The 20,246-nt window shown below is 43.9% G+C and overlaps 1 protein-coding gene across 1 annotated transcript in view; it reads left to right on the top strand.

The window, feature by feature from the left end:
- Positions 1-10,271: 10,271 nt before the first annotated feature.
- Positions 10,272-20,246, top strand: part of KCNQ5 (potassium voltage-gated channel subfamily Q member 5) — a 275,438-nt gene continuing 265,463 nt past the window's right edge. Inside the window, exon 1 of the mRNA XM_054280029.1 lies at positions 10,272-10,630. Coding sequence (XP_054136004.1) covers positions 10,275-10,630 — 356 coding nt within the window. The 5' untranslated portion in view covers positions 10,272-10,274. The remainder of the gene's footprint in view (positions 10,631-20,246) is intronic.

Genomic DNA, 20,246 nt, shown 5'->3' with positions numbered 1-20,246 from the left:
GTGTTTATGGCCCCAGACAGTGTGCTCTGCAAAATGTTCCAAAACACTCATCTCTAAGCTTTCAGCTATTTCTCCATTCTGCTCCAAATGCTCTGGGAAACAATTTAAAGAAGAACAAGTAAAAAAAAAGAAAACAAGGTTTTCTATCAGCATCTTACATAAAGAAGATAGAATAATTATGATAACCATTTATGACCGAGTTATAAAGGCAGCTTGTTGGTTTTACTTACCACCCATGTTTATCACTTAGGCCATCATTTCTTTCTGAAATATATGAGTTTTGCTTCCAGTACATGATCTTTACACTATAAAAGCAATTTTAGAACCATAGTTTTATAGTGAACCTTTTAGAAGATAATGGCTTAAATTTCTAGTTTCCCTCTTTATGGCAGTGATAGGATAGCTGCTTCTATAAACCAATCTAGATAATATGTCATATCTCTCTTCAGCAGCTACTGCACACACGATATAGGAAACTCTCCTGCTACTGGTTACTCATTAAAGTTAAGTGGTAGGGATCCACATGACAAGGTTAAGTTTCAACACTTTAAACCCTGCTGAAAGTTGCTAATAATAATGTTTAATTTTCATTCCAAGCATTTATGGTATCATCAACTTGAACTGGTAGTTTTCTTCTTCTCATTAGTTGGAACCAATGAACCTCCCTGCAGAATAAAAATCTTAAGGCAGAATAACAAAATAGAGGCAGGATTTGACCCCTATTTAAATTAAACAACATAAATGGGTTTAATGGGAATGTCCTATTAACCAGAGGTAAAGTTTGATCAGGATTTTCAAAAAGGGCTAGAGATTTCAACACCCTAGCTGGGAAATGTTAATAAAAACATGATATTCAAATTGGGAGCACTCAGTGCTTTCTTTAAATGGTCCACTATGTAGGGCAATTAAAATAACTATTCCCTTATTAAAAAAAATAAAATTAAATGCTTCCTTTTTATTTATAATAAAGCGGATAATAAGGTTTCCAATAAATCATCACCCACAATATCTTGATACTGAAAAGTCATGCTGCAAAAATTTCAGCCAAGTTCAAACCATCTCACAAGGAAAAGAAGGAGATGAGAAAAGTAATGATTTTTGCTATGGCAGGGAGGGCTAGAGAAAGGAATGGGAAGTCAATGGGCTGCAGGGAGCTGGGACCCAGGGTAGAGACAGGGCAGGCACCTGGTCTTGTGCTGTTCTTCAGGGTTGTGCTCACAGGGGACTGTGCCATGATGCCTCTCCCTGCTCATTCTCCTGTCATTCTCTCTGCTCCTCTCTCCTTTTTAGCGAGGCAATTGGAGGAGCTGTTACATGGAAGGCAGATACCACTCCTATCCTTTCAACCCTCTGCCCCCTGCACGTCAGGTTTGTGATTTTGCAGCAGGGGCAGGGTATCAGCAGTGATAGATGCTTACGTGTCCTTAGAGTATTGACCAGGTCAAACTTATCAATGGGTTTTTATTTCACAGGGTAGGTCATAAAGTATTCATTGCCCAAGGTCATCTAGACTCATGGAATATTTTAGATTGGAAAGAACTTCTAGAGGTCATCTACTTCAACCTGCCCAACACAAGTTTATGTCGGGTTCCATGAGGCCTGCTAAGCTTTGAAAAACTCCAAGGACAGAGATTTCACAACTTATATGGGCACCTGTGCCAGTGTCTGATCACCCTTATGGTAAAATATTGTGGGTTTTTCCTTGTACCTATATTTGTACATCTTACTTTTCATGCAAATACTTGCCTGGTAAGTCTGGTCTATAGCATTTATTCATCCTCTCCCAGCCCTACAAGGATATTAAAACCCACTTTTGGCTCCTATGTTTCCTTGTAGACAATGATATATGTGGATACATAAAACAAGATAGCTTTAGATATATCACAGATTTAATTTTGTTCCACTTTGAAGTGAAATAATTACTTCCAACCTTTCTCTAGTGATAATGTTAGATCATCCCTTTGAGCATTGTGGGGAAAAACCCTGTTCTGAACTATCATCTCATTCCCCATGTTTATGATTCCTGCTTATCTGTTGTAAATTCTCTCACTGTTGTTCCTGTCTTACAGCCTCGCTAGATCACCTAGATTCCTCTTAACATTTCCTTTCTTGTTTTTCACCTTTCTCCTGATTAAGATTTCTGAAGTGCATGCTTGAGGATTCGATTTAAGAAGTGCTGAACCATGCCTGTAGAAGCAAAAGAAGGTATTCTTTTCTGAAGTGCTATGGTTCCAACAGCTCCAACTGAGTGTCTTTACTCATCCATCAGGAGCTCTTGAGGGCCCTATCAACCTTAGACACTCTTGACTCCATCTCTTTGTGGCTTACCTCATGACAGGAATGAATCTCAGTGAATTCAACAGGAACACAGTGGTAGAAAGGAGGAGTCCCACACATACTGTTCCTACTGAAGGTTCCCAACCTGTCCTCTGATACACTGATGGAAGCTCACACTGCCAGAGTTCTCATCCATTGCTGCTTTCTGTGGTGCCTCTAGCTTATGAGTAAGTTCTTGTTATGTCACCTGAGTGACTCAGAGGGCACATCTTATTCAAATTCTTTGAGGATCATAGGTGCTGTCAAATTATTTGAACCAGCACATCAAAAAGGCCAAATATCTTTACAATTTTATGAAAAGGGGAGTGAATTATTTTTTTTTATTTCAAAATGCACCTTCAGAATATATTAGGCTAGTGATTAAATGTCATTTAGAAAGAATGTTACTTCAGTTACAATGAATTACAATAATTTGTTTTGAGTCCCACATTTATGCTACAAACAAAACTTCAGATGCAAGAGCATTTGTATGCAAACCAACAAATGATGATCTTTAGACAATATAAAATCCTTCTTAGAACTTCAGAAAGACTTTAGATGACAGTAGACTCTGTGCCTTAGCCCCTAAAACTTTAAGTCCTATTTCAAGAGCAGAAACCAGACTCCTTTGATAGGGCTAGGCCATCTCAATAATACATGAAGTGTATCAGCATCTTCACAGGAGGGTCAGAGAAGCCAGGGCACCAAACACAGAACCTTTTAAACTCTCCAGAAGCACACAGCATCTCCTCTTGTGTCCCATACATGAAATTAGTGACGCTGCCCACCTGTCCCAGTGGTCAGAGCACTCCCTCCAGCCTCAGCATGGCTCTGCTGCCCAGGAGCAGCACCTGGACATGTTCAGAAGTTCTCAAGTATAAGAACTCTGAGGCAAGAGCACCTGAAGCAGTTGGCTCTCTCCATGCTACTCTGCACAGGTTTTTATTAAAATTATTTGGACCATGGAGAGTAAAGGTGAGCACATCTCCACTATCTACTAGCTAGTATATAGAAACAAACAATATAAATGCCAATTAGGTTCCAGTTGAATCCAGTGAAGACTGAGGTGCTCCTCTGTATTTTCAGAAGAGATAAAAATAAGGTGATTCAAAAATATTAATGTCCAAAAATTTCAATGCTTCAAAGATTAGGCCACAGTTGGATAGGAATTTTCATAATCAGAGCTGCCATAGTGCAATTGAAAGAGATGTGCAGAGATGGAGAGAGAGGAGATATCACTACAGACCATCCAAAGGTCACTGTAGTTTAAAGGAAAGGCTCATAATGAGATACACCTCATATATTTTGATATTTTATCTGCCACCAGCTTTTTTCAGGTACCTCTCTGGATGCCTAAGATGAGATATCACTGTTTTTTAAAGGAATTTTGCTAACTCTAGGGATCAAATGAAGCTTTCACAAAATATTTTCTCCATACCAAAAGAAACCAGAAATAAGTCCAAACAACAAGATCTTTACTTTCCTGCACTAGATATCTGGAAAAAAAAAATCCTCCTGATGAATTTCTCAGTATCTGTATTCTGACCTTGCAGGATTTTTTCAAGTCTGCTGTGGGTTGTTATCATGCCTGCTGGAAGGAACTGCTGACATGCAAGCTTACCAAATTATACTCTTCTGCTTGAAAACAAGCAATTTTGAAGACAATATCCCAAGGATCTATTTTCATATGTAGAAACTGTGTTAGGCTATAAAATCTGCAATAAACATTGACATTTTTGATTGGCATGTTTTTTTCAGAACTTCTAGGTATTTCGGGAAGTATTATTTTGAGAATCCATGTATTCCGGGAAAACAAACCATCCTATCTGGAAAAAAAAAACCCATTCATATTCTATTCTACTGGTATTATATTCCCAGTCTGGGAATGTAAACTGTTCTGCAGTTCTCGGTATACACTCTGGTTTTGTCTTTTTTATTTTCCTTTTCTTTGTCACATGACTTCTTTTGCTAAACTAAAGAGTGGTAGTGATCTGTGGCAAGGTTTGCATCTTTCAAGACTTATGGCTTTGTTTTGTCACCAGTCTGCTTGTTTGGGAGTCCAGATAGCTGCATCACAGAGGGAGAAGGGGAGGGAGGGAGGGAAGGAAGGAGTGAAGGAAGGAAGGAAGGAGTGAAGGAAGGAGTGAAGGAGTGAAGGAAGGAAGGAAGGAAGGAAGGAAGGAGTGAAGGAAGGAGTGAAGGAGTGAAGGAAGGAAGGAAGGCGTGAAGGAAGGAGTGAAGGAGTGAAGGAGTGAAGGAGGGAAGGAAGGAAGTGGCGGAAGGAAGGAAGTGGCGGAAGTGGCGGAAGTGGCGGAAGTGGCGGAAGTGGCGGAAGTGGCGGAAGTGGCGGAAGGAAGGAAGGAAGGAAGGAAGGAAGGAAGGAAGGAAGGAAGGAAGTGGCGGAAGGAAGGAAGTGGCGGAAGGAAGTGGCGGAAGGAAGTGGCGGAAGGAAGTGGCGGAAGGAAGGAAGGAAGTGGCGGAAGTGGCGGAAGTGGCGGAAGTGGCGGAAGGAAGGAAGGAAGGAAGGAAGGAAGGAAGGAAGGAAGGAAGGACCACAAAATAGTAAACAAACAAACAAACAAACCATCAAAAAACCCCAGAAGGCAAAAGAGGAAATAAAGTAGATGAACAGTACAGCTATTTAGGAGAGCAGGTCTTGGGGTCAGATAATGACTTTACAGGGATGTATGCCTTATTAATGGAGAGTAAAGTTGAGCTATTTATTTAAGTAAGAATCAATTGAATAAATTAATTCCCTTATCAGGGATTAATATCTGATGAGTAACAGGAAATACTAGAAGTCAGTGAGCAAAATGAACATTTTTCCAGACAGGCTAGTCAGCACAGAAGTAAGGCCCAGAATTTCTGCCATTGATCAAGACCAGGGGAGGAGAGGAGGCCAAATTGTTCCTCTAGCTGGGAAGGAGCAAAGAGCTCCTGGCAGAAGAAGGGTCCATTACTAGCAGTTTGGGAACTCGGCTTGGTTTTTATAGGTGTAGTTACCAGGCAGAAGTGTTTCTAGCATACCTGCAGGCATGGGTACTGTGAGTGAGCCACTCATGTCTTGTCTTCTGATTAATTTAGCCTGGGCTGGTAGTAACACAGAGATGAACTGCTTGGAATGAAAGTCTGGTCACAGGACAGGTCTTTGTGGAGGCAGGTCTTCCTCAAAGTTAGCACCTCATAGCAGTTTAACATGAAAATCAACACATAAATGAGACACAAAACTAAATTTCTTTTGAAGGTACTCCCTTGAGTTCAGAGTTAAGGGACCTCATGAAGAAGGGAAAGCTGAGAAAGCAAGCAAGCAAGCCATCCTTTCTGCTAGTTCAGTGTATGAATGCCTCATGCTATTGACAGTCTTGCTTCCTTAATTTATGTGAAAAATGGGAGAATATCCCAACATCTTGGAATATTAGTGCAATGTATTCCAACACTTCTAATATTAATATCAGAGGAGTGAAGGAGTGAAGGAGTGAAGGAGTGAAGGAGGGAAGCTGCTTCAGCTACAGCTGCAGGCATGTTCCATGTGCTGACTGGACAGCGTAAAATGTGCATCCTAACAGGCTGTTCACCTCATCTGACATTTTGCTCATGGTTTATTATTCAATAGTAATGCTTGATTTGGGTTTTCCTGGAGGTGCATACCATGTATTATAGCTACACAACAAACAGGTCAACATAATAAATGAATTATTCCTAACACCTATGTGCTTTGAAAACTTATTCCTGACTCTTGTAGGGTTGTCACCAAGAATAGCTATGAGTATCCCCTCCTCCATACAATTAGGCAGAAAGCTAAAAATCTTACAAAGAGGTGCAAAGCTAGAGCATACATGATACCTTGCACTATTATATAACGTGAAAAAGGTTATTAACAAGGAACTCAAATGAACTCAAAACATGATACCACAGTAAACCGACCTTTGCAAGGTGTTGCTACAGAGGCCCCCAGCTTGCACTCTGGCTGCTTTTCTGCTTCAAGCAGCCACAGTGTGGACGTGATTTCTACTGTTCCCTCTTTTGCTGCTTTTGAGCATCTCACACTGCTTCATAAATTTATGTTAACAATCCCTCTCTCTGTGAAAAAATTGCTACCACCCCCTGTGACAGATATGTAATTCAGGCCCAAAGACAGATTCTTCAAATCCATATAAATATTAAAAGCTGCATATAGGTGCTCAGCTGGTGTTCATCAGCTCAGTAAGCATCTGTCAGTGACTTGAGGCAACTACACGCTCAGGTGCTTTGGATTTGATGTGGATAGGCTACAGATCCTATCTGTCCTGGCAACATGGAGTAAAGCAGTGAACTGAACTCTGGTCAGTGTCCTCCAATATGGCTGGTCTTCCTTTCCCTCCTTGTTTTAACCCTCTAACAAAGTTCTTCTTCTATTAGTATCTACCCTGTGTCGTAATTAAACTAAGTGTATTTCAGTATTCCTGTTACCTATTTGCAAACTTAGTCATTGTGAAGGCTTGCTTAAAATTCTAGTGTAGCTAGCTCCAAAACTGCCCTAGTAGATGCCTTGGAAAAGAAGTGTACGTGCTCCAGAAAAAAAAAAAGTTATAAATAAGGGAATAAGAGACTGCCAATGCTGTTTAAATTGCTTCCTCTCTTTAATTAAAATAAAACCAGAAACACTGATGTAAGACAATATATCAAAAGTTACTCACTGGAAAGAAAACCCTGAAAATACCAAACGTATGTGACATTTGGTTCCTGATCAAAAATGATTATATGTATCAGCTGATCCTTCCAAAAGTCGGGATATGTAACATTTGATGTATACATTTGGAAAATGCAATGCAATCCTGAAACCTGTCTTTTAAAATCCAGAATAATATGTTGTTGATATTTGCCATAAAGCTCAGTAATAGTGACTCTAAAGCTGCACTTTAGCACACCATTTTCCTTGTCCCTCTGCAGGTGTGACATACTGCACCTGCAGCCTTGAGAAGCCAAGATTCCTTGGGATGTTCTTGCCTTGGAGATTTCGTCAAGTAGATCCTCTTACTGACATCTGAACCCAGGATGACCTTGGACCATGTGGACATGCTAGAATTTCACACGACTCATCTCTGTAGGTATTATATAGTCTGCAGCCAAAATATCAGGGGAATTTGTTGTCCTATAAATACAGATCTGTATTTTGCAATAAATACTTAGATAAGGACTAGCTTTGTTACATAGCACAGCCCCTGTGCCTGCCAGAGGGCTGGCAGCTGCCTGGTCTCCATATTCAAATAGCAGATCATGCCCTGGTTATCTGACATATGAACAAGTAGGGATTAGATTAATTACCATAAATGTCTTCTCATAATACACAATTTTAAAAGGATTTATTTAATAACAGATAACAGATGGGAAAATACACTTGTTCCCACACTGTAAAAAATAAAATAATTCATCAATAAGTGTATTACTTTTGTTAGCTTCTAGTTCTTCTGGAATCTATGGCTACATTTCGATACTGGCTCAAGTTGTGCTCACAGACTGTTTTCCTTATGATTATTTAAATTAATTGATGATTTTAAGCACCACTAGAGGGCACAGAATTATAACAATATTTCCTAATGGATCACAAAAAGTACATCAGGAACTGGAGTTCAGTGATGTTCAGTTTATTGGCCTAATTCTCAGTTCAAAGCCTCATTCCTATCAGCAGTGATGCACGTGTGCTGCTGTGAGCTGTGCCATTGCCCACACCAGCAATTGAACAAAGCTCAAGGGTTAGTGCCCCTGGCACAGAGGCCTGGCACAGTGGGTTGGAATGACTATGTGCTCTCACTTGAAGTTTGGCTTTCCAGAATTTCAGTATCAGCTCTCAAATCAAAGTGACTAAGGCCACAAGAGTTTAAATCTAAGCACGATTCTGGAGGAGTGGCTGATGGTAAAGGCATGCTGTACATCTTCAGCTGTAAATGAGTACATAGGGATGAGAAAAGAGTATAAACACTTGCGTATATCAAACCGGGGAAATGCAAACAAGTAGTAAATGAAGGATTAACTAACACAATTTACAATTCAAAGAAAGAAGAGTAGATATGTGCCACTGGAAAGCTTAAATATTAATGGGATTTCTGTGGATAGTTGTATCAACTACTTAACATCTGTTTTGACATGTGTGCTGTTTCTGCCATCCCTTATCACGAGTCTGAGTGGCCACTGTGGTTCACATGTTAAAAAGTTCCTGTCTGAACTGGCCTGCAGTGGAGGAGAAAATGTAGGGAAGACAGGAGAAAGTTTAAACTCATCATTCAAAGACATCTGATTGAATGGCATTGCACACACTGTAGCAACGAATTACTACTGGTGATGTGTCCGTGTTACATTAGTAGGGGCACAAGTTAATGTTCACTGCCAGAATGTGAAATGAGTCTTACAGTTTCTTCTTTTCTGAGAGCTGAAGACCATGCGTTAATCAAAGCTCAAGAGCCTGGCCTCTAACTAGCCAGCACAAAGGAAAAAAACGCCGAAAATTAATTTCTGAGTGTTTCTATTGAATTTCGCTTAACGTTAGCATACACCTTACTGTTTTTCATTAACACTTCGGGAATTAGCGTCACATTTTCACATCGTGGCGCTCAGGCTGCAAAACCAGTGACATGCAGCTATTTCTCGTGAAGTGGGTGCCGAAGTGCCGGGGGGCGGCTCGTCCTGTGCCCGGGGCAGCGCGGGGCTCCCAGGCATCGCCGGGGCACGGCGGGCGCTGCCAAGCTGCGGCCCCAGGGGCGGCACGGGCGGCGATTGCCCGCAGCAGGCGGCCGCGGGGTGCGGGGGGAGTGCTGGGGATGGCCGGGGATCGCCCGCCGAGCACGGGCGATAACCCACGGGCAAAGCGGGCGCGGTGCGGCGGCCGGGCGGGCAGCGCGGTGCGGCCGCGCCTGCGGGTGCCGGGGTGGGTGGTGTTTTTTTCCGCAAGCTCACCTTGATGCGGCGGGGCGTAAAAGGGCCGCGCTCGGCAGGGGGAGCATCGCTGTCTCGGCGCAGCGCGGGCACCGAGCGGCGGCACCGCTGCGCTCCGGCCGCACCGCGCCGGGGCCAGAGCTGACGGGGGCCGTGAGGGAGCCCGCGGGAAGGGCAGGCCCGCCGCTGCCCCTGGGATCGGCTGTCTCGCCGCCGCACGAGGCCGGGACACGGCGGAAGCGCCGGAGCGGCGTGCCGGGCCGCGCCGCCCCCTCGGGGGGACACCCGGCGGCTCGTCTGCGCTGCCCCGCCCGGGCCGGCCGCGCTCCCTGCCCGCAGAGGGGTCCCGCCGCCGGCCGATCCTCCCCCGCGCCGCCGCCGGGACTTACGGCACTTTTGTGACTTTCTCGGACTTACATGGACATTTCCCGGCAGCGCGCGTAGAACGCGGGCGCCGCGTCCCGCCAGACGCTCTCCGCCCGCCTCACCGCGGGCACCGCCGCTGCCGCTGCCGCTCGCGCCCCGGGACGCGAAGGCTCCGGGCGGCGCGGCCCCCGCCTGCCCCCACCGGCCCGCCCGCCTCGCCGACTTTCTCCGCCGCTCGGAGCGAGAGCAACAGCTTGCCCGGCCCGACCGAGCCGAACGACGCGGGAGGCAGCGAGGGAGCGGGCGGCGGCGGGCACCGCCGAGCCGCGGCCTCTCCGCCGGAGCCGCGAGGAGCTGCCCTCCCTCCCTCCTCCCCGTCCCGGGCCGCGGAGCCACGCCGGGCGGCGCTGCGGGGACCGGCGGCGGGGCCCCGCCGCCCGGGAGGAGAGCGCGCCCGGGGGGGCGCCCGCTCCCTCGCCGGGGCCCCCGCGAAGCTGCCGCAGGCCGGCCCGCCGCGCCGGGTGCCCAAAGTGGCCCGCGCCCCCGCGCCCCGCGGGCGCCGCCCGGAGACCCTCGGCCCCCGCTGCCTCTTGCGGGCTGCTGCCGCGGGGTGCCTGGCCGCCGCCGCCCGCACCCTGCTCCGCCGCGGCCCCGGCGCCCGCTCCGGCGCCCGGGGTGATGCCATGCCCCGCAACCACGGCGGCGGGGAGGAGGGCGGCTCCGCGGGGCTCTGGGTGAAGAGCGGCGCGGCAGCTGGCATGAAGGATGTGGAGTCGGGCCGGGGCAGGGCGCTGACGAGCTCAGCGGCCCGCGGCGACGGCCTGCTGCTCCTGGGCACCGGCGGCGCGGCCGCCCCCGCCGGGTTGCGGGAGGGCCGCCGCGGGAAGCACGGCGCCCGCATGAGCCTGCTGGGGAAGCCGCTGTCGTACAGCAGCGGACCGAGCTGCCGCAGGAACGCCAAGTACCGCCGCCTGCAGAACTACCTGTACAACGTGCTGGAGCGGCCCCGCGGATGGGCCTTCGTCTACCACGCCTTCGTGTGAGTACCGACCCGCTCCCCTCTCCTCCCGTCCCGTCGCGTCCTGCCCTGTCCCGACCCCTCCCGTTCGTCCCACGGGCTGCCTCCCACACCTGTCCTGAGCAGCGTCCCGCCGCACGGCGCGGCTGGTACCTCCCCGCCTGCCCCTCCGGTCCCCGGGCATCATTTCTGCCGGGACACGGGGAGGACGAGTACCCATCCGAGTACCCCACGTGTCGCGCCGAAAGTGCCCGGGAGGAGTCACCGGAGGCGCGGGAGCCGCTGTCACCTGCGGCGCGGCTCTCCGCGGGCGGCGGGAAATCCCGCGCAGCCCTGGGTGGGAGGTGATGGGGGAAAGCTCGATTCAGCCGGCAGAGAACCGGCGGGGAGCACGGCAGGGAGCACGGCAGGGAGCACATGCTCGCTGGTCTCCCGGGCGCCCGAGGCAGCCGGTGTGCGCGGGGGGAGACTGCGCGGCGCTCCCGCTGATGCCGCACGCCGGCCTCGAGATTAGACGGAGCGAGGGGTGCCGGCGGCTGCCGGGTGCTCCCCGGGGCGCAGTGGGCACGCCAGCGGTACCCGCGGCGCCTGTCCTGCCGAGCGGACACCGAGCGCTGCGCGGTTTGAAAAGTTGCCGCCGCGGAGCTGCAGCGCTCGGTTCTGCCTCCGGAGTGTTCTCCGAGCGCCCTGGTCCCCGCCTCGCAGGGAGTGCGGGTGACGGCGCCTTCCCACGCGGGGGCTCGCCGCGGGATGCTGCGCCCCAGGTGCGGCCACCTGCCGCTGGCAGCGTGCGGCGAGCGGCGCCGGTGCCTGCGGCTGCTGAGCTTTGGTCTCAGCAAGTGACGGTTCCTGCCGCACTCATCCTGAAAAAGCCCGGGACGGAAATCTGTGTTCCGTCCCATCGCTCAGCGGAGAGCGGTGCTGTCACCGCGCTGCGAAACTTGTGCTGCTTTAACTTCAAGAGGCTTGCCCGGGACACCTGTGCGAGGGAACCCGTGGCTGTCTCTGCTTGCTTGCAGTGTCCTTGGGGTCAGCCATGCTCCTCAGTTCATTAGCAATCCTCTGTTTTTATGGGTTTTGGTAGTATTCGGGGGAAAGGCCCTACTCAAAATCCTTTTTGATGGCTGAGCAAAACAAGCGGCAAAGTCTGTCAAGGAGCTGTAACAGTGGATCATATTTATGGGTGAAAACGTGACCAATTACAGAGGAAGGAAGTTAAGCATTTCTGTATTGGGGATATAATACAATTTATTGTTATGTCTGACTATAGGAAATACATCATAAACGAATCAGAATATTTAACTGATAAGCTGTAAGTAACTGTATTTGTTCCAGGATAGTCGTGGAAATCAAGTAGCGGCTGCAGAATCTTGGCTAAAAAAAGCAACTGTTCCCTAAAAGCTGTTTGAAAGCATAAATAGTGCTCCTCTCCCAGCAGTAGGGGAACCCTCAAATCTTACTTTAATAGCAGCTGTTGTAAGTAAAATGTGCCAAAAACATGGCAGTCTGATTAATAAGATAATTTGTGGAAAGATTCATTTAGTAGATGACAATTACTATAGACAGCAAGTAGTAGAAATGTGCTTAATGTCATATATTATTCAGTAAAAGGATTTTTGTCCACTTAAAAGATCTTCCCATTATTTCTGTTTTACTCTGAAAATCAACTCTTACACCTAAAATGTTCTTCTTGGAGGGCATTTATTTGGTACATTTTGCTGTCTGGGTCCTTACAGGTGTTTTCCTGTGGCCTAGATGGATGTAAATTAGTATTGCAGCAACCACCAAAATATGTACTAGGAATCATTTTATGTCAATGCCTGAAGTTACCAGCCAAAATATGCAAATGATAGTTTTGGACCTTTTTGTTGGAGTTCGTGATAGAAATCTTTAAAACCAGAAAAGTTTGAGTTGGAAATACAGCTGAGAAGTTTAAACCTTAAAAAAAAATTAAAAAAAAAAAAAGGTGGTAAATTTCCAACCGGAGTGTAGTCATGACACAGCAGCGCTGTAAACAAGGAAGATTGCCAGCTGCGTTTTGATAATTGCCTGCATAGAAAGAGTGCCAGTTTTAATTTTTAATTGCAAATGGCAATTTTGGCAAATGTAATGCCAGCATTACATCTTTTATCTGATCAGATCTGTGTGAAAGAGCTTGAAACATTACTGTAGTATAAGACACCTAGTAATATTATTACCTTAAAGTATCTGTCACTGATACAGTGTTTAAGGTGCATTTGAAGTTCCATTGGATTTCAGTTTGACAGCCATCCTTATTGCCAGTGATGCCACAGTCTACAAATTATTTTAATGTGTTTGTATAATTCTGATTTAATCACAGTCAGATAATAGGATAATATTTATGGTGTTCCAGGCTCATTTTTTTCCAGCCACTTGATCGAATATAGTTGCATCTTGGAAAACAGACTTTTTTACAGAATTAAAAACCAAACCAAAACCAAAAAGCCACAGCTATTTGAAAAAAGAAGTCTTGAGACGAGTAGCTTAGGGTTGCAAAGACATTACAAAGTACATGGAGGAGATGACTGTTTCTACCAGTGCTAAGCTATTCTTGACTGCAGTGCAGCCCATTATAGCTCTGTACTATTTCTGTTACAGGAATGGGCTATCTGGGGTGAGACCTTTTCAGTAGATCACTGGTCTCCTGAAACCTCACTCTGATATGCAGGTTGAAGTCATGCAAGGGTGGTTACAGAGTTTTGGTTCTAAAGGCTTTGATCTAGCAGTTTAGATTTGTGTGTTTATTTTTAAAATAAGAATTGAAGATTTGTTACAAATAAGAAATCATTCATGCAGTGATATCGATGATATTTTAATGTATCACTCCCATAGGGGAAAACACTTCAGACCTGAGAAGTATGCCCAGTTAGCTCTTCTTTTTTGTTCTTGCCCTTTCAAATAAGACAAAAATAGGCCAGCCACCTAAGGAATGAGTGTTGTGACCTACATTCAGAAGTCAATTGGTTAGTTTATTTGTAAATACAAACCTGCCAGATTCTAAAAAAGACAGCTATTTTGCAAACTTCTGCAGTTAGGGGAAGAAGTTACTCTTGAGCAAAGGCCTTTGATTTCAGTAAAGTTGTGCTGGAGAGCAGAGCCATAAATGACATGTTTCTTGAATTCTTTTTTGTGCGCCTCAGTAGTTCTTTACATCGAAGCTCCTATTAAAATTTAAGATCTTTCCTGCAAGTTTTTGAAAACCTTCATTTGAGATACTGCTTTATGCCACACCACATCACCTACACATGGAGCCATGTGCATATTTAACACGTGTGCTTACATTAAAAGGCTGTGATATTGTAACTTTTCAAAAGCATTGTCTTGGAATGTCACAGCATTTCTTTTTGTTATTTCTGTTGCAGTTTATTATGGCTTGTTTGGTGTGATAAAAATGTGCAGCCATTGCCTTAGAATGATCAAAGGGGAATTCCAGATTTGTTGCAAATTTCACTCTGGATTTCATCTTCAGTTATCATAAGGGCTTTGTATTATTTTTGTTCTTAATTGACGTTCTGAAAATGAGATGGCATGAGATGTTCAGAAACAAAATACTGCTCTTTGATACTGTTTATAGTGGTAGGATATAATTAGTTGCATAAGTTTCCTAATTTAACATGTTGGATTTATTTCAGGAATAATAAAGTTTCTGTTTCTTACTGACTTCTTTGTAATGTATTCCATGCAGAAATCTTTGACGTTTGTTGTGGGGATGTCCTTCGCTTTACAAAGCTACCAACTTTCGCTCTGGAAGCTTCTGAATTCCAAATCACACATCTGGATGTGTGAACAAGGGTGGTAGCACGTTGCATTGCATGGCCTGTATTGATGGGTTTTCATGGACATCCCCCACTGGCCACTGCAGAAGAAAAGATGCAGCATTAGCTGAATTGCGAGAGCCTGTACAGTATTATTCTTGTCTTTTGCGTTATTGATGGAAAAACAACTGAAAAATTATTTCTGGAAAAAATGTAATGATGCCATCAAAGATTTAACTAGCTATTTTAGCCTTCCAGATCTGCTGGAAAGGATATAGCTCAGTAATGATCAGGAATGGCTGTTGACCAGCAGGTCTTTGCATGTGAGCTAGCAGAGCTGCATCACACCGTGCACGCCCTTGGTATAATAATGGAGGCTCCTTATTCTGATTAGAAAACCAGTCATGTGCAACACCCAAAGGACTTGCTTGTTCTCATGCTATTGAAAGTAGGAGAAATTATTTTATCTCTTTCTTTTTTCCATCTTCTGGCAGCTAATGAACTAATTCCAGGTGCTTTATGGGTAACTGTACAGCTTTCATCTTTTCAGGCACCATTTCAGAGTCAGGATCTGTTGCTGTTAGGGCAACAATGTATTTCTGTATGTTTGTAAAAACAAATAAAAACATGATATTTACAATTAACAAACAACAGCGTTGACAACATAAATATGTAGCAAATCAAGTCTTATTGGGTACTGAGGAGATGCAAATTTAAAATTCTTTAACTGTAGCACACAAACCTTAGTAGCACTTTCTTTCAGATACAATGAATTAAAGTGGATATTTAGATGCCCTTCAGCAGTGATTTGCTGCATTTGAAGCAGTCTGTGATTCTATACATGTGCATATTTCTCATTGTTTTGAAGGAACCTTAGGAAGTTACCCAGTCCAGCTGGGAGATACACTCTTCCCAGTCGTGTGAGGTGGCTTTGTTTAGACAGGCCCTAAATTTCCCTGGATGAAAATCCCACCACCTTACTGAATAACCTGCAGGTTTGCAACCTGCCTGTTGAAAAAAAGAGGAGATTTGACATGGGGAGGGAAGAATGGAAGAGCCACCCTGAACTTCCCAAGTGGCAATTTATGGCCGTTGCCCCTTTATATATGTTCTGTCACTGCTGAGAAGATTTTGGCTTCTTTATAATTTTGATTTACCTTCAAGTAGATGTAGGCTGCTACAGGGTCACCTGTTAGATCACCCTTCTGTCAGACCAAACATGCTCAGCTCCATCAACTGCTCCAAGACAAAAGCTCAAGGCTCCTGAGTTTCATGGTTGCTCTCCAGCATCTCCTCTGTCTTCTTCACATCCCTGTTCATCTGGGAAGGATCACTGACTGCCCTAGTGTGCAAGACTATGCTGAGTAGAGAAGAAAACTTTTTCAGTCTGCCAGTCCTGGTGGCAGACTGTGTAGTTGCTTGCTGCTTGCCTTATTTCTGGCAAAAGCATGCTGTTGCCTTGCTCAGCCTGCTGTGTCCACAGAAATGCCCTTTTTGCTGGGCCTGCCCCTGAACAGTGGGTTCCCAGCCTGAATGGATACATGGGATTGCTCTGCACCAGGTGCAGATGTCTGCTTTTCCCTTAGCTGTGCTCATAGATGCTTATGGTCATGTCTAGTATTTTCTTGTTCTGTCTCAGTCGTTGTGTACTGACCAGAGCAGTGGAGATGGCAGTCTTTAAAAACTTTGCCCTCTTTGTCCTTTTCTTTGTGATTAGTAGAGAAGACTGAATGTTCAGCCATGCTTCATTCCTCCTCTTTCCTGGTGCTGTTTATGGACAGCAGACCTCTCCTGGAACCCTGTCATGGGCACTAAATAACATCTAGCTTCTATTTTTTGCTTGTTTTTTTTTTGTTGTTGTTGTTTGGTTTTTTGTTGTTGTTCTTTTTTGGGGGGGGGGGAATGAGTTGTTTATTTTTGTTGTGGTGGTGGTGTTTTTTGTTGATGTTGTTTTGTTGTTGTTGTTGTTGTTGGAGAGTTATTTTCCACCTCAGGATTTTCAGTAGATAAGTATCAGGAATGTTTATGCTACCTTAGTAAAATCACGTTTAATTTTTTGAGGATCAATCTACTAAATTTTCTCATTTGTACTAGCCTTTCTTTCTGACTCAGGAATGATGACCAGGGGAAGCACCTAATTTTCTATAAAAATCAAAATAGATCCACAGCTTTCCACAAAGAAGACTGCAAAAGGCTTGCTTTGAGAAAAAGTCACCAAGAACTGGATGAGGGAAAGTTCATGCACGTGAACTTTCTTCTATTTGTCATAAGTTTTATTTCTTAAATAAGATTAAGAATTGTGTTTAGGAATGTGGATAGTAAGTTTGTATTGGAGTTTCAAATTAATCTACAACCTCTGCAAGCAGAATCTTCCTCCTCTTAAAGCAAGATATGAGTCAAGAGGTTTTTTTATAATTATCTTTTTGCTGTATTTTTTTCTCACATCACAAAACCCATGCAATGAGCATTATATGTGGAGATGAGACTCCTATCTCAGATCTATTTTTCTTGGTGTGCCAGTCTTTGGAGAGGCATTTCTTGTCTTTTTTATTGAGTGTCTTGTAGGATGTGGGGACTCTTGGGTAACTTTCCTTGGTCTCATGTGATGAAAGAACCTGCCCAAAATTACAAATTTATTCTAAGGGATGGTATATGAATTTCTAGTATGGCATTAAATATGTGTTCTCAAAGGAGAAGTGGTTTTAGTGAATTAAAGGAAGAATTTATAAAGACTTTAATTGCCTGTGAGAAAGTATTTATGTGACAGATTTTTAAAGTAGGCCCTGAAGAGTATCTTAATGATCTAGACACCTTTCTTCACTGGGCACTTTTTAAAGTTTCTCTGTTGTTCAGGTTTTTCAAACTTATTCAAAAACAGGTCATGATATCTATTCAGACTTGATCTCTTTGCATGCTCCAAGTTTGACTATATTTTTAATAGCTATTCACCCTGTTTTACTGTTGATTGTAACTTAATTAAGTTTCCTGAATTGGATGAAAGTACAATTGAACTAACATTTCACAATAATTTCAAATAATTGTAGCATCAAATGGAATACCAATGATTATTCAATTAATAATAGTGATTTCCCTATTCATGAGAATAAGCATAATTAATATATTTAACAAAGCTCATAAAAATGCAGTTAAATTTTTCATAATTGTTTCAGTGGAAAGGAAAAGCACATGGTTTGTTACTTTATTAATCTTCTTTTTATGGAGAAGATCTATAGAAGGAAAACCTTTTATTCCTAGACAATGTAAACTGCTGACAGTGCAAATAAATCTCACTATAGCAAGGTAGTTATTTCTTATTAATTCAAAGGTAAAACTTAGTTGCCAAGTGTTTAGCATTCTTATACAGCTCATATTTTCATTAATATAAATGGTGAATATTAATGAAATTTGCAACTGATTTTAACTGAAGCAAAATAGAGTCTTCTGCTCTCAGGTAGAAAAGATGGAGGAGAAAGCATGAATAATACTATCTAACAAAAAATCTTTAACATGTATACATAGTAGAGATAATTTACTATGTTATTCCTACTGAGGCTGATGTTTTTATTTCACAGTAAATGTTGCTTTTTCTCATTAACATTAGCATCCATACCATTTCTCAAAACCAAGCATGCATTCTTGGTTTTTAAGGTAATGCTGGTGCATTTAGACTCATTTGTAAACATGTGTTATATAAAATATACTGAGTTTGGGGGAACTTGCATTTCTTTTTTCTCCTTGTTTTCTCTGCAAGATTTTTTATTTCTTTTTGTAAATTGGTTTTACAGATTTCCTGTAAGAGAGCAGATGTAGATTACCCAAGGGATTGCCACCACAGGTCAGTTAAGGTAGAAAATTCTTGAACTGGTCAGTTTATCAATTGCAAAATTATTTTAAGGAGTTGTCCTTTCATGTGCAACCCCCCCTTCCTCTAAAGATATTAATTAAAAGTTCAAAGGCTGTCTTATAGGTCAGCTGCACCTAATCAAGAACTATTTTCAATTTTCTGTTGAGCATTAGATTCATCTTGTGATAGCTATCTGAGTTGCGGTGTAATTGCGTTACAGGAAGCTCAGCAAAACGTTCATCATTTGGGGCACTGAAGTGTAGTCTCAGACAGTGTCTTCTGCTTGAAAGACTATGTGATTATTTCTTAATATGTATAGTCTGGTCCAGTGATGCAGAGGTGGACACAGTCCTCCAGCCAGGCATATCTGAAATTTTCTGTTTGGACTTCATCCAAGAAAATCTTCAAACATAAATGTGTGTGTTTTCCTTAACAGAGATGGACATAAATATGTCTCTAAGCATTTTCTTGAAGAGTGAATAGTTTTCAAAAGCATGAAGTACCTGCAGCTTCCTTTCATTATTCTATTGTGCATTCAATGGGTAATTCACTTTTTTCTCCCCACTTGTACAGAATGAAGTTTAACAAATGAATCATGCTTTTAAACTGATTAGAAATAATGAAGAAAGGAAGTTCAGTACCTGCCCACGTCTTGATTAAGCAATATATTCCTGTTTGTCTTGGCTTCCTTCTTGCTTTGAGACTCCATAGTTTGACCAAGCAAACATATTAATGCCTTTTGAGATTTCTGTAGTTTTAATTCTTTTATTGCAGTCACACCTGATACCATATGGAAGGAACAGGCTGCTGCCAGGAGTCAAATATGATCAAACCAAGAGAATAACTTTATGCTTTGAGAAAAAAAAATGCTACTGAACACATTCAGAAACTTCCTATTTTACTCGTGTCATAGATTAGAACACTTGCACACACTCTTGAGGTCATTCAGTCAGAAACAGCATCTAACTTCTCCTAGGGCATTGAATTTAATTGCTTTATGTGGCCTAAGCTCATCCATAACCATGGTATCTAGAAGTAAATGCACAAATCTTTCCCTTTGAAGCTCTCATGACCAGGAGTGCACTTAAAAGTTACTGCTGGGCCTTTCTGAATATGGGTGAGAGTCCTGACCTACTTGAGAGTACCTTTTGTGGGAAAATTAAGATGAAATAGTGCTTTGGTTGCATTTCTATAGGTCGTGCAGATGGAGGGCCACTGATCCTTGGCGATGAGTTTGAAAATGTAGGCCACTCTCTCTGTGAGAAAAGTCTCTGTAAGTGCATGTTTTTAACAGTGAAACTGCCCTGTCACAGGAGAGATGACAGGTGATGGCTCAGTTGAAGCTGGCTTGATGAGGCTGGTATGAGAGCCACACTACTGCCAGGCTGGTAAGCAGGTCATGTCCTCTTCCCATCAGCTAGCCCAGCACTGGAGAAAATGAAATTTCCATGTTTCCAGAAAAATCACACAGTGAATTCATCAGCTTGAAAAACTCTTTAACATCCAAGAAAGTTAAGCTGACTGATGCCAGAAGTCTCTGAATTCATTAGGAGGAAAGAAGTTTCTTTTTCTGTTTGCATCTCTCTGCAGTTGATATCTATCTGTAGAGTCAGGTTGACTCGCATGTACCAGAAGAATCATTGCCACAGGAAGGAGCACAGTCTTGCTCTTTGCAGCTCTGTGCAGAAGGATCTGTGTAGATGGCAGGAAATGTAAACCCATGTGTGAATGAGCTATGTGCAGGTATCTGTGCAACAGGGAGGGAAGAAGAAAGAGCCTATGCTGGCAGTGGGAGGATTTTTCTTAGACCTGTCTTTCTGAATGTAGTTCTGAGAATTTAGAAGCATCAAATCACAGAATCATTCAGGTTGGGAAAGGTCTTTGAGATGATGGAGTCCAACCATAAATCTAACACTGCTAAATCCACCACTAAACCACATCTCTGAGTTCCCTATCTACCCCAGGTCTTTTAAATGCCTCTAGGGATGGGAAGTGAATAACTTCCCTGAGCAGCCTG

The sequence above is a fragment of the Melozone crissalis genome, unplaced genomic scaffold, assembly GCF_028551555.1.
Source record: "Melozone crissalis strain CALT ecotype California unplaced genomic scaffold, PUWL_Pcris_2 ptg000027l_1, whole genome shotgun sequence".
NCBI lineage: Eukaryota > Metazoa > Chordata > Aves > Passeriformes > Passerellidae > Melozone > Melozone crissalis.
This window is presented reverse-complemented; position numbering and strand designations above follow the sequence as displayed.